A 12,533-nucleotide genomic window follows, 5' to 3' on the forward strand; every position below is an offset into this window, starting at 1 on the left:
GTTATCCGACTTGAAACTCATTACAGTAAATTGATCAGTTCCTGCAATGGCAAGATTGATTAATATTGCATAATCTACTCTTACAGTCGAAAAACATTGCTTAGGCCTATAAGTACGGCACCGTTCCCGAATTCCCAGGTCATGTATTGTTCACTTGCAAGCCGCGAAAAGCTGGAAATATTACTCAAAGTACTTCCGGGTGTAGTAAGCCCTAGGTATTCTTACGACTTTCGTGCAGTATTCACATCAAAACCCAAGTCCATGTGAACAGCACAGTAAAATTTAACACGCTATTCGAACTCTTTTCGGTCGCTGATTTCTCTAGTCTTATTGCTACAACTAATGGCGAGGATAAAAAAAAGCGTTTCAAACACTTCACCTGTTAGTTAAAACCGTTTACTTTAGATAGTGCAACGGCGGTGGATAGTTAGCATAGATACATAAACAATTGAAACATGCAAGACTACTAAGCGAGGCAGCAGTGGTGCCAAGTTCCTGCAACTTTTGGAAGCGTGGTCGCTTGGTTGGATCGCTTTTCTCCTTCGTGGCAACACTGATGGAAAATTTAAGGGAAAGAAAAAAATATTTCGAATGTAGAAATAGAATGGTGATAGTACAGGAAAGTATTTTTGGTTAATTTAGTAGCAAGCAAACGGTTATATGAATGCATTTATCGGGCAAAAGTTTTATACAGTGTTTAAAATTGTGGGCCGTGCTACGGTAGCAGTACTAAATTGGAGAGACAAAGGTCAGGAAATATTACGCATATTGATTTTGAAAGACGACAAAATACAATGTACTGAGTAGGCCATGATTTTGTTTTTTAGAAAAGTGTTTTTCAAATTTGAAACATTTAGTATGGCTTAGAGCACTGTGTGTGGTGAGCTCACAAGAAAATGTATGAACAGCCAGTAGCGGACGGCGCTCTTGCATTGGAACGACAAAATGGTAAATAGGAGAGAAGATGAAAAAGGCATAAAGAAAGAGAGGAACATTTCAATCGACGCAGATGCAAGAAGAATTGGTAAAACACAGTCGCCGATTTCCGCTAAAAAAATGCAAAAAGGCGATAAATGGGTAAAAGTACAGGACGATGCGAATATATTATTGTGAAAAAAACAACCGTAGACCAGAAATTCAGGCACGGTAAATAGGCTGGGGTATGGACGGAGTGAAGCACGTTGGTAAACTTGCTACTAGCTCATTTTCATCGTTATTGCATATTGCGCTACATAATATGTAGTACAATGTTACCTCCCTGTAGACTATGGATTGTCAAAAATATTGTACCGTGGCCCGATATGTCCTAAAAGCCCAATCTAGAATTTGGTTCGAGTATGTGTAAGATAGATGCTTACACTTGTAGAGAAAAAAAAGTAAAAAAAATGTAAAAGTGCTTTCCTTTTCCACTTATTAAAAGGGAATATGACTCCATCGTTATAAACCAATGGCGCGTTAGGTGGAAGCTGACAAAATCAAGGCATCAAGAGCGTTCAAAATAATATAGATCAAAAAATATTGCAGCAAAAAGTGTTCCCGTTAAGTGGATCCGATGCCTGGATGTTCGCGAGGCGGGATTTAACTGGAAACACTGCAATAGATTCTAGAAACATCGACGGAAATTGAACTTTTGAGGAAAATGCTGGGCTTGGGGTTTGGTACTTAACTTGAAATATACCAATTTCTCTTGGAGGGACGCCATATTTGTCTCCTCCACGCGCCGGCGCGGTGGTGACGTAATAGATTGTGATGTAACACAGGACCTTTGTGAGCAAGTTAGAAGTAGTTGCCAGTAAACCACTTGTGGCTCATAAGGTCTGCCGCATAAGGTCGCTGTTCCTTATCTACGAACGCCACACCAAGAAAATCCTAGAAATTATTCCGTTTTTAGTACATTGGAACTAAGAAAATGCTTAGCTAGACAGAAAATTATCGTCCAACGCGTTTGCTTTAGTTAAACTGTCTAAACTATTTACACTTTTATTTCTTCGCACATTTATAACTTTGGCATAATGCAAAAAGCGACATTAAACAAAACTAAACTGAAAAATTAAGAATTTTAAAGCTAAAAAGACATACTTTTGCTTCTTGTGAGACATTAGGGGGTAGCTGAGGTGAAGTGGTTTGCGTCACGATCTTAAACAGAGCAGCCATCGCCTCGAATTCGTACCACGGTGGTCGGGTGGTTAGCATTTCTACCACTGTACAAGCGAGACTCCTGTGGAAAGGATTGGGAATTGAATAAGAAACAAACGTATTTGTGAATGCTGCTTCGCACACTTCCATGCAATCAATTACAGCTGGAAGCACTAACAATCAATTAGAAACAGAGAAAAACATGGAAAAAGAAGAAAAGACGGAAGACAGCGACTAAAATAGGAGAATAAAAGAACCAAATTACCAGATATCCGCCCTTCGTCCGTAACCTCGACCTTCGATAACTTCTGGACTCATCCAGTATGGTGTACCTGGGGTAAAGTATTGTTGGATTACTAACCGGTTCCATTTAATGACGTCACTAAATACTTACCTACGACTGTCTGACCCGATGACGTCACGATTGTTTGCAGCTTCTTTGCAGCGCCGAAATCACCTAAAAATGAGGTTAAAAGGTGTTTATGGAAAATACGAACGCTGATATAATCCGATATAATATAGGTTTTGTTTACCTAGCTTGACGTTGCCCGACGAGTCGCGCAACACGTTCGCACCCTTGATGTCACGGTGGACGATTTGGAAGCCGTGTAGGTAAATAAGACCTTCCAGGATCTGCCGAGCATACTTGCACGTAACCGGCTCAGTAAGGGCACCATAAGCCTTTATCTCGTCTTTCACAGATCCCTAGTTGAAGCAAACGATATGACGTTAATGTATGGTTATTTACCCGCGCGTGCGGGGGAACGACAATCGTTATGACACGAATGTTCTGTTTCATACATCTTGTGCCCGCTTATAAGTTACCACGTGATGTAACTTTTAGAGAGCGTATGTACGGGTAATCATGAGTGTATGATTGTAACATTGCGACCGTTATATAGCCTACAATATATTTCACCACGGTATAGACGACCGCTAAGCTGTTTTCCTACATTCATGAGTTTGCTTTCGGTACAACGCAGCAGTTACAATAAATATTCGGTCGTTAAAATAGTATAGTAACTTGGTTGCTTGCTTTGGGCGTGTCGGAGCGGAGAAATGGGAGCATAAGTAGCATCACGTCGTAGTGCAAACATTCCTTGTGACATGCGCAAGTATTAGCGCAAGTATATTACGTATTGAAACAAATATTTGTCAATCGCAAGGCCGCATAATGTTTTGACAAGATGAAATGCGAACTATACAAAAGCCAAAACAATGTAGTTTTTAGTATTTTGCGCATCTCCCAATAGTAGTGTTGCATTTAAATGCTATTATTGTAAATTAAGCATAAGCGATCGGCAAACGTATGGTGGCGTATTGTGCAAAAATTAGGACACTGTTACAATTCATGTACACAGTACTTACTCCGGACATTAATTCCATGAATATAGAAAGTGTGTTCGATTCCTCAGTACAACCGTAATATTGAACTATCCTCTCATGCTGTAGCGACCGTAAAAGCTCAATCTCCGTCTGCAAAGCCTTGATTTCCTGTGGTGGAATTTGTAGTTATATTTTAATGAGTCATATGCCCGTTGTACGACACTAATATACCAGCCAAGGCGAGCGAAGAAGAAAAACTAGGATTTGGTATACAATTTTTGCTGCACATTGCAGCACAGTATCTTAAACTGTCTCGCACAAGGTCGAATCGTATCAGCAAACCGCGATACCGCAGTACGATCACATGATAAACTCAAGTGCTTTTCACCACCAAATCCGTATACAACACGAGTAACTGGTAATTCTTTGCAAATTATACAGTGTTAAACGGATCTCGGTTTCCAATCAAACGGCGTTATACCTTCGTAGCGTCGCTGTTGTCTGCAATTATTTCAACTTGCTTGACGGCCAGTTCTCGGCCGGTGTCAGCGTCATACGCTAAGTAGACTTTTCCGAAAGCACCATGTCCAAGCACCTTTCCCTTCTTCCAATTGGCCGGGGCTTTTGGAGCTAAAAATAAAGTTGTTATTGAGAAAACCTATGACTAAAATTCCAAACATAAAAGACATTGTTAGGGGGTGTTCTTCCGGGTGCACCCAGAGTAGAAATACTGTACTTGTTTGCGCTAAGTTTTTATGTAAGATATTCATTGGGGATCAAATAAAATCTATAAAGCGATTATACGACAAGTTGCACAAAAACAGAACACATATTCATGTTTCTGAGTGTCGGCTCCAAAAATATAATATGCTTACACTTGGAGCATGGGGCAATGAGTGAGTTGAATGAAGAATCCATGACAAGTCCGTCACCTCCACTCATTCGGTGATGTGCGCGGTGGTTAGAACCTGATATTTGTGGAAATACTGCATTAAAGTTTGTTTGGCAAAGTTACTTATGGTATTTTAACGTTAACGTTGTCAACCCGAGGTCGCATGAATTGCCTTGACTGTCATTTTCTGGCCAAACGAGGATAAAGTTAGATTCGTATTCGTAATAATATGGCTGGCAGCAACATCACAAAACTTTAAAAGTATAATATGATATTTAAAATGTGCCAGGGTAGGTACACACTGTCGCGAGTAAAGTACGTACGAACATTATTTACATTTCTGACGTTAACAAGCGTTTCCCTAAAGCACAAACCATGTTCTGTTATAAGCTAACACGCGCAGGCTTGACTTTGAGCAAAGCAAACGTCATTAAACATGTCTGGAATTTATATCCTCGTTTGCCACCAACGTAGGAATGTTTGGATATACGTAATTGAGTGGCTACGTTATTAGTAAACGGTGGTATATGTATATAACAGCGCGCAACATTTTTTGGAAATATATACAAATGGTAAAATGGGGGGAGATAGGACACTTTTTTATTCTATTTTCGTATATATTATGATCTGATCTGTACTGAGATTTTATACATAAAACAAGAAATAGTGTAATGCAGTCATTGCAGTGTAATGGTAAAACTCACCCGAGTATGAACCAGATGTGGTGACTTGATTATGAAGTTCCTCTAATTCCAATCCACTACTGGTGCTGCTGCAATTAGACGACCTGGAAATTAAAAGTGCGGGATTTGTAAATGAAAATGCACACAAAAATCTGTAACGTGCTTAACAATGATAAACAGAAAAAAATTTAAAAAAGGGTTGCAAACTTTAGGCATATCGTTAAGGATGCGGGGGATCGGGAGTCGGGACATTGGGAAATCTTTGCCGAAAAATGCTGCTATTTTGCACAATTCCGAATTTTTCTTTGTTCTCTGGCTGAAGTTGTTTACGATAGGCAGTTTGCATGCGGAGTATTGCAGAGGCTGAGCTTGCACCCGGAACTCATTAATATTTGATGCGGAATTAACTGAACTCAGGGAGTTAGGTCAATATAGCAGAATTGTTTTGGTAACCGCGTCGCTGATGAAGCGGGAGACATTCCGCCAGTAAAACGAAAACACTGAAAGTTGCTCAATCCCACAACTTGATTTTGCATTAATTTTAAAATAATGTGTACCAGAACAATAATTAAATATTCGGATGTCTAAATAATAATACCCCACTGCTTATGTATGGTACTTTTGGGTAAGATGGTTCATGTTTTCATTTCTTTAATCGTTACATTTTGTAATAAACAAAGAATATTGACAGATTTATATAACTGTATCCTTTCGACTCTAAAAGTGCGTTGTTAATGTTAAAAACAAAATTAGGAAATATGGGATATTTAGTGCTAACAATATCCATCTTACCCCACCCCACTATATACGAAAATAATGTTAAATATAAAAGTAAAACTGAGGAATATTATTTCATGTAATTGAAGCAACTTACATATTGTTGGTAGATGACGAGAAATGTGAATGACTTGGCAAGAAACGAGCATTTCTAAGCGATGGCCTGATGCGTGGAAATGTCCGGGAATCTATTTGTGAAGATAATTGGTCAGTAAGAGAAATTAATTAATTGTATTTATATCTTTCCCAAAGCAACAAGTCGTGAAAAACTGTTTTGTATTTATCAGTAAACCTATCTAAAAAACGTATTTATCAAGAAAATAAACCAAAAATGTATAAGCTTAACGTTTATTCAAAATGCCCAGTTTTCTAATAATAAAGGTTGTTATGATTGGCACATTGAGTTGTTGGACTTACTTTCCAATTTTCGTTCTTCGACTGATACGTTTTGCGCATGTAATCGACGAGGGTAAGTGCCCCCTTTTCTATGAAATGATGGTGAGGTTTCCATCTCCTCGTCGGGGTAAGAAGCCCCATGTAACCCCGACTGCCAAGGCTCCCTGGTATTAAATATTGTTTTTCAAACAACTTATTTTAAATTTCATAATATATAGTGTTGCTGCTATAAATAATATACTTGTATTTTGGAGACGCCCTTTCAGGTCGTCCTAATCAGGGTAAAATGGGGAGTTGCATTTTATCCCTTTGACGACCTCAATAGGATGTCAAAACGCCTGGACTCGAAGTTTTTGCCGTAAGAGCCAAATACAAGTGTAATATCTCATGTTGGAGATACTTAATTATTCAGTTTCAGTCACGTGGCTTTAACACGGCAAACCTCACGTGAGGTCTAGTGTTCCCAGGAGATTTTTAAATTTAGCAAAAAGAATTGTTCAATAAACACTGTGGGTAAAACATGATTCTCAGTTAAAAGATTTACAAAATAACAGGAAACACTGAAAGAAAAAATAAAATGAAACACTGTAAGTGGTAAGTCCATTCTTGGACAACTTAAATTACACACGCGACGTGTTATGCCGTATAAGACAACATTCAGGTGTATATCAGGTTACACTGTTGTCGGTTTGACTCAAAAAAGCCCCGAGGCGCCGCACAAGAAGTGACTAACCAACTATGACACATACAAGAAATTAACGTTAATCAATAATACTGATGACTGGGAACCAGGGATCCTTATACACGAAATAGCGTGTACGTACACATACGATTACAGCGTATAGAGCCGGCATAAGAAAGCTTTGGCTGGAAAATACATGGCCGGATTTTTTTCTGTGGGTTGGCAACCATGCTCGTTTGGATCCATAGCAATGAAATTAAGAACTGAGATGCCTAAGCTTGGGTTGGGTATATTATCTTATGCGGGAACATTGGCCTACATAAAAAGCTGTTTGGGATATTTTTCAATCTAATGCGTTTTACTTTTATTTTTAATGAATTTCAATGTGTATTATATAGTATACGTACGAATTTCTTAAGCTAAAAGTATGAAAATATCACGTTGACGTTGATAGCTAAATAGGGAACAGGTTTGATAAATAAAAAGTGACATTCAATCGAAAGTTAAATAAAAAGAATCAATTTTGTTCACTTACATTGCTATTTGAGGACTAGACAGAGAACTATCTAGGGATGTAGAACTGCTGTAGGCTGCTGACGGTGGACTGAAAATCTGCGTAAACAACATAAAAATAAGTGAATTTAACAACCGACACTAATAACGGGGGTGGAAGGGTAAAATAATATATAAATATATCCGTGGAGTGTTCTATAATTAGGCTGCGCGTACTTGGCAGTCAAAACAACGAAATGTGACGTGGGATATAACGCAGGTCCTTGGTTAAAGTAGCGTTAACAAAATACGTTAATGTCGATTCTTGGAAGTCCGCTTTAAAGTAAACAGACCAGTGCGAGTGACATCACTGCATGTAATTCCCAAATCGACGGTAATACTTAATTTGTACGATAGATGATAGATTAACAAGTAAGCCCTTAGGGCATTGAACTTATAGGCCATAAAAGAATATAATGGTATTAGATATACACACACGGTTGTCGGATTATGTTTTCTGATTACGGTTGTCTGATTTAAAAAAACCTGCGGTTCTCAAAAAGTTTAACACATAGTTCAGACATGTATTAAATGTGCATGGCACTACATTCAAACGACATGTTAATACTACCGTAAAATAATATGAAACATCTGCTACAAAAACAGACACCATGTTATACCTTGGCAAAGGCACAGCCAAGTTAGAAATAAAATAAAATTCAGAGTACACCAATACTACTTGCTAATTTAAGGCAATAATCAATGTAAAAGTGCATAAGGTTTTCTAATTATAAACACATATGTAGCTACACCTAGAAACCGAAACTGAAGGAGTGTTTAACAACTATTATTGTTATCAGCCAATTCGTGGGCTCTCGTTTAATGAGCCATTAGTGGTTAATTTCTCCTTACTTACCGTCGTGTCTGGTATGAATTCACCCTCACTGTTAAGGGAGGTTCTTGAACCACGATGCCGCTGAATAATCTTGTCGTCAATCGTTCCAGGCGGTGGGGAATACCGGTGCTTTCGTTGCTCCATGGATCGGCGCTGCGGAATGGTTATTTTAAGCTCATTAGATTGTAGCAGAACAGCCTAACAGGCTCAAAGCCAAACAAGTTAGACTAATTGGATTTTTTAATTTCAAGGCTGGGAATTTTAGGTTTTTGGTTAAAAGACAATATGGATATTAGACAAATTTTGCGTTTTAGCAATAATATATATTTTACCAATGAATTACTATAATTTACACACACAACTTTTAAGCCAAATTATTAATAGTGTGTAAGTTTTTTTATGAAAAACTGTTTAATTCTGAAAATCTTATTTAAAATATTAAAAAATGATAGAAAAACATTAAAATAATGCCAATGGTAAGAGTCCTGTGCAAACTCAAAGCTTCATTTAATAAAATTTGTTTTGCAGTGTTACTAGAACGCATCAAGAACAATTCTTTCCCTTACTTGGGTTGGAGACTTTATTGGTGGAGGTTGAGGTTCAGCAAACGGAGAAGAGGATGATTTGAAGTACTCGAATGAACCCGGAGAAGATGCAGAGTGCGCTCTAGTGGTAGAAGGCTCCGATTGCCACGTAGGTGAAGCCGTGGGTGGTATCTAAATATAATTAATAATTATACTGAATTACCAAATACATTTTATATCAGGGTTCCTTAACCAGAGTTGTGAGAACATTTTTTTTAAGGTGCATGGATGCTGAATCATTAGGATGGTTTTTTTTTTGCTTAGGTCTACTCTATATAAGCAATTTCAAAAGGGGTTCAAGAACTGGTTGGTGATTTAAAAGTGGTTGCAGCAAGGAAAAAGGACACAAACCACTTGTTTATATTATGACACTAGTGATTAAGAGAGTAAGGTCTAACAAATAATGTCTTAGACTCATGGTGGTGAATTGAAAATCATATAAAATGAATACACACCTGCTCAACTAGGTGGACCTTTAAATTTCGTTGATGAGTGCTACGATCTAACAGTTCTACCACTTTGTCTACATCCACTTGACTTTGAAGTGGAACTTGCAGCTGGAATTAAACTCAGTGTTTTAATAAATAGTTAAGTCATAGGATGCAAAGCTTTTGGTGAATGGCCATACAGCCTCAAAATTTTAGATTATAAACAAACAAATTAATTATGCAATATTAGGAGTATTGCATATACTTCATTCAGAACAATTAATGGGCAAACTTTACCTTACCTCACATCAACATTTGACAACTTAATTGAAACATGGAGGTATAATTACTAACCTCATTACGTCCTCCTGGACAAAACAACATGGAGAGAGACTTCCCATAAATTCTATGCACAGTCATCTGCAGGTAGTCATAAGTGAGGGGTTGCTGCACTTGGACAATTCGACGCTCAGATTGAAACTCAAATTTGACTCGAACACCCTGGAAAAATAATTAGGAATAATTAAATGAAGTAGCCTACTTAACATTGTTTTCAAAACTGCAAGAAAACTTTTTAATCTCTTTTTAAAACAATAAACAAATGATTAACTACACAAGCGGTTATACGCTAAAATAAAGTAACTGTATGAAGTAACAACCAAGACTAGACATATACTATACATATATATATCATGATATGATTACTAAACCTTAAATACAAAGATATTACCTTTGGTTGCTTAACTTTATCCTGGAGAGCTGACAAGTCATTGTAGATTGAGTTGAGTGGGTCTTCCATTAGATTCATTATGTTGTTTTATCCGATTTTTAAAATCAGCGGGTAATTTTAAACAAGAAACATTACCTAGCCAGAGGTATACAACACATGGAACTGTGCAGCAAATAACACCAATGTTTATATAAGTTAAAATCTCATATTAAGTTAAAATATTTTTAAAAATGCCAGACACCTTGAGACCATTTGACACTACACGCTAAAGCTTTTCATGGATTTAAATATGGAAAACAAAGTTTTAATTTAAACTGATCAGAGATACACCATAACACAAAAAAACAAGACATAATTTTAAACTTATATAAAAGAGTTAACTTATGACTGTAGTGAGAACGGCACTTTTGTAATAATAGTAGAAACCTTTGTTAAAAGTTAGAGGCAAACAGTAATGGAAAAGATTAAACAACTGTTATACTGTAGCAACAGTGCATTATAAAATTGGTCCACCCAATAAAACTAGGCATCAATTCAGTTTTTATTACCTAGTAAATAGTAGGTAACATAGAGAAATGAGATGCATATTTTTATGTGCAAAAATTGTAAGTATTAATAGCTAATTATTGCATACAAATACTTCATAGGCCTAGAGGGTAAAATAATATTTGAATTTTTACGAAAAAAATGGGAGTAATTTCAGTATTGTGATGCATATAATAATATTAAGTGAAGGCACTGCAAGGTCACTGAGGTCAAACACAACTATACAAGTGATTTAAATTTCCTATTGAACAATATTGCATAATTAGATGTAAGACATGGTAGCTACACACCAAATATGATAAGTATATACAATTTTATAGAGAGAAGGAAACATTGAAATATTGACAATGGTAGGGGACTGTAATTGAAAAGTAAAGTATTACATATGGTTGTCTATTATTGCACATTACATTTCGTTAATATATACATGATTAGCTGCAGAGATATATCAAATTGGGGGCTAATGTAATGATGCAACTAGGTAAACTCTTATGGCAAAAATATTTGACTAAATTTTGATTATATACAGTGGAGTAGTTACTAACTAAACATTCATAATAAATCACAATAAAAAAAGTTTGAATATATTTGCTAAACTGCATAACAAGAATAGTCTTTTCAAGCACAATAATTACGAATAAACTGAACACTTTTTACATCAAAGCACTTTCTTGGCTGTTCCCCAAGTGACAAAAATCAAGGCACCCATAATGTTTAATGCAGCCATTAAATTAAAAACAGATGTCCATGAGCCCGAGGTATTAAGAATACAACCTGTGGCATAAACTCCGAAAGAGGATGACAATGCACCAAAGGCATTCATAACCCCAAACACTGAACCTGCATAGGCAGGAGCAATGTCTTGTGGGTTTATCACCACCCCACTATGATGGACTGTCTGAAACGTTATAGAAAGCATTGAACAGATGACAGCATACCAAAATGTCTTGCATCTCGAAAGTATAACAAAGAAAATTGCGCTTCCACCCATTGCTACACACTGTGCAAGTTTCCGAGTGAAAGTGACACTCACATTGTTTTTGATTAGTCGCTCACTGAGCCAGCCTGAAAAAATACTAGCTGGGACAGACATCGTCCAGGGTAAAACGTTATATATCCAGCCCTTCTCATAAGGAAAACGCTCATGGAAAAATGTTGGAAGCCATGATATCATGATATGGAATGAATTACTGTGGCATATGTGTCCCAAAATAAGAGACCAAACTGCACTTTTTGTAAACAGCAGATTCCACGGTACATTTTCAGTTTTCTGCATAGGTGATGGTGATGGCAGACTGGTGGTATCTAGAGAAACAAGACTTCTTTGTTTTTTGCCACTAACCCACATTATGTAAGTCCAGGAAAGAGTAATGAGGCCTAAAACTTGAAACACTCTTTCCCAACTATAATGTTCCAGCAAAACAGAGCCAAGTCCACCACACAATAAAGAGCCGAGATTTGCAGCAGCAAGAATTACACCCATAGGATAGGATCTCTCGGCCTCTGGAACCTTATGTGCAAGCAGACTGACAATAGAAGGGAAATGTACACCCTGTGTAACACCTAACCCAACTCTTGCAGCAGTAAGAAGTATAATAGAGCTTCCAAAAATTCCATGTAGTTTTGAAATGGTAGGCGTGAAAAGTATTAATGTGCCCCAGCAGACAGCAGCAACAAAAACAACTTTATCACCACCAATTTTATCAGCGAAGTACCCTCCCACTATTTGTGTGGTAACGTAACCCCAAAAGAAAGAACCCAATACAGCACCCAAGTCTGCTTTGTTCCAACCAAATTCTTTGGAAATTGCAGTTGCACAGACTGGCATAGCCACCCTAGCGGCATACACAATAGCACTTAAAACAAATAGATGTATCACCCACATTTTACGAGTTTCTTTATCCCAAAATGTACTGGTTTTGTCCTTAAACTTGAAAGTAACTTGGACATCTTTAGTTTTCATTCT

General features: G+C 37.2%; 1 protein-coding gene and 1 pseudogene across 2 annotated transcripts; both read right to left on the reverse strand.

The window, feature by feature from the left end:
• Positions 1–382: 382 nt before the first annotated feature.
• On the reverse strand, positions 383–10,162 carry LOC149731637 (mitogen-activated protein kinase kinase kinase 2-like). The gene is made up of 17 exons (XM_089884526.1): positions 10,022–10,162; positions 9,646–9,792; positions 9,319–9,420; positions 8,846–8,995; positions 8,301–8,432; positions 7,428–7,504; positions 6,232–6,374; positions 5,912–6,002; positions 5,059–5,141; positions 4,338–4,430; positions 3,944–4,092; positions 3,505–3,630; positions 2,670–2,841; positions 2,531–2,593; positions 2,402–2,468; positions 2,080–2,218; positions 383–1,869 (listed from the first exon to the last, which is right to left on the reverse strand). Exons 1-17 carry the CDS (start codon positions 10,097–10,099, stop codon positions 1,777–1,779), a joined length of 1,905 nt encoding a protein of 634 aa, XP_089740652.1. The 5' UTR covers positions 10,100–10,162; the 3' UTR covers positions 383–1,776.
• Positions 10,163–10,183: 21 nt separating this feature from the next.
• On the reverse strand, positions 10,184–12,530 carry LOC149731638 (voltage-gated purine nucleotide uniporter SLC17A9 pseudogene; annotated as a pseudogene). The gene has a single exon (XR_016385676.1). The product of XR_016385676.1 is annotated as a voltage-gated purine nucleotide uniporter SLC17A9 pseudogene (transcript).
• Positions 12,531–12,533: the final 3 nt, after the last annotated feature.

The sequence above is a fragment of the Ciona robusta genome, chromosome 9, assembly GCF_009617815.1.
Source record: "Ciona robusta chromosome 9, ASM961781v2".
Classification (NCBI taxonomy): Eukaryota; Metazoa; Chordata; class Ascidiacea; order Phlebobranchia; family Cionidae; genus Ciona; species Ciona robusta.

Bases quoted from the DNA above. Each gene is read 5' to 3' on its own strand.
- LOC149731637 (XM_089884526.1), bottom strand. From the start codon at position 10,099: ATGAATCTAATGGAAGACCCACTCAACTCAATCTACAATGACTTGTCA. The intron at 8,433-8,845 runs GTAAGGGAAAGA...ACCATTCCGCAG, and splicing joins CAATAAAGTCTCCAACCCAA to CGCCGATCCATGGAGCAACG. The intron at 6,003-6,231 runs GTAAGTCCAACA...CTTCACAAATAG, and splicing joins CGAAGAACGAAAATTGGAAA to ATTCCCGGACATTTCCACGC.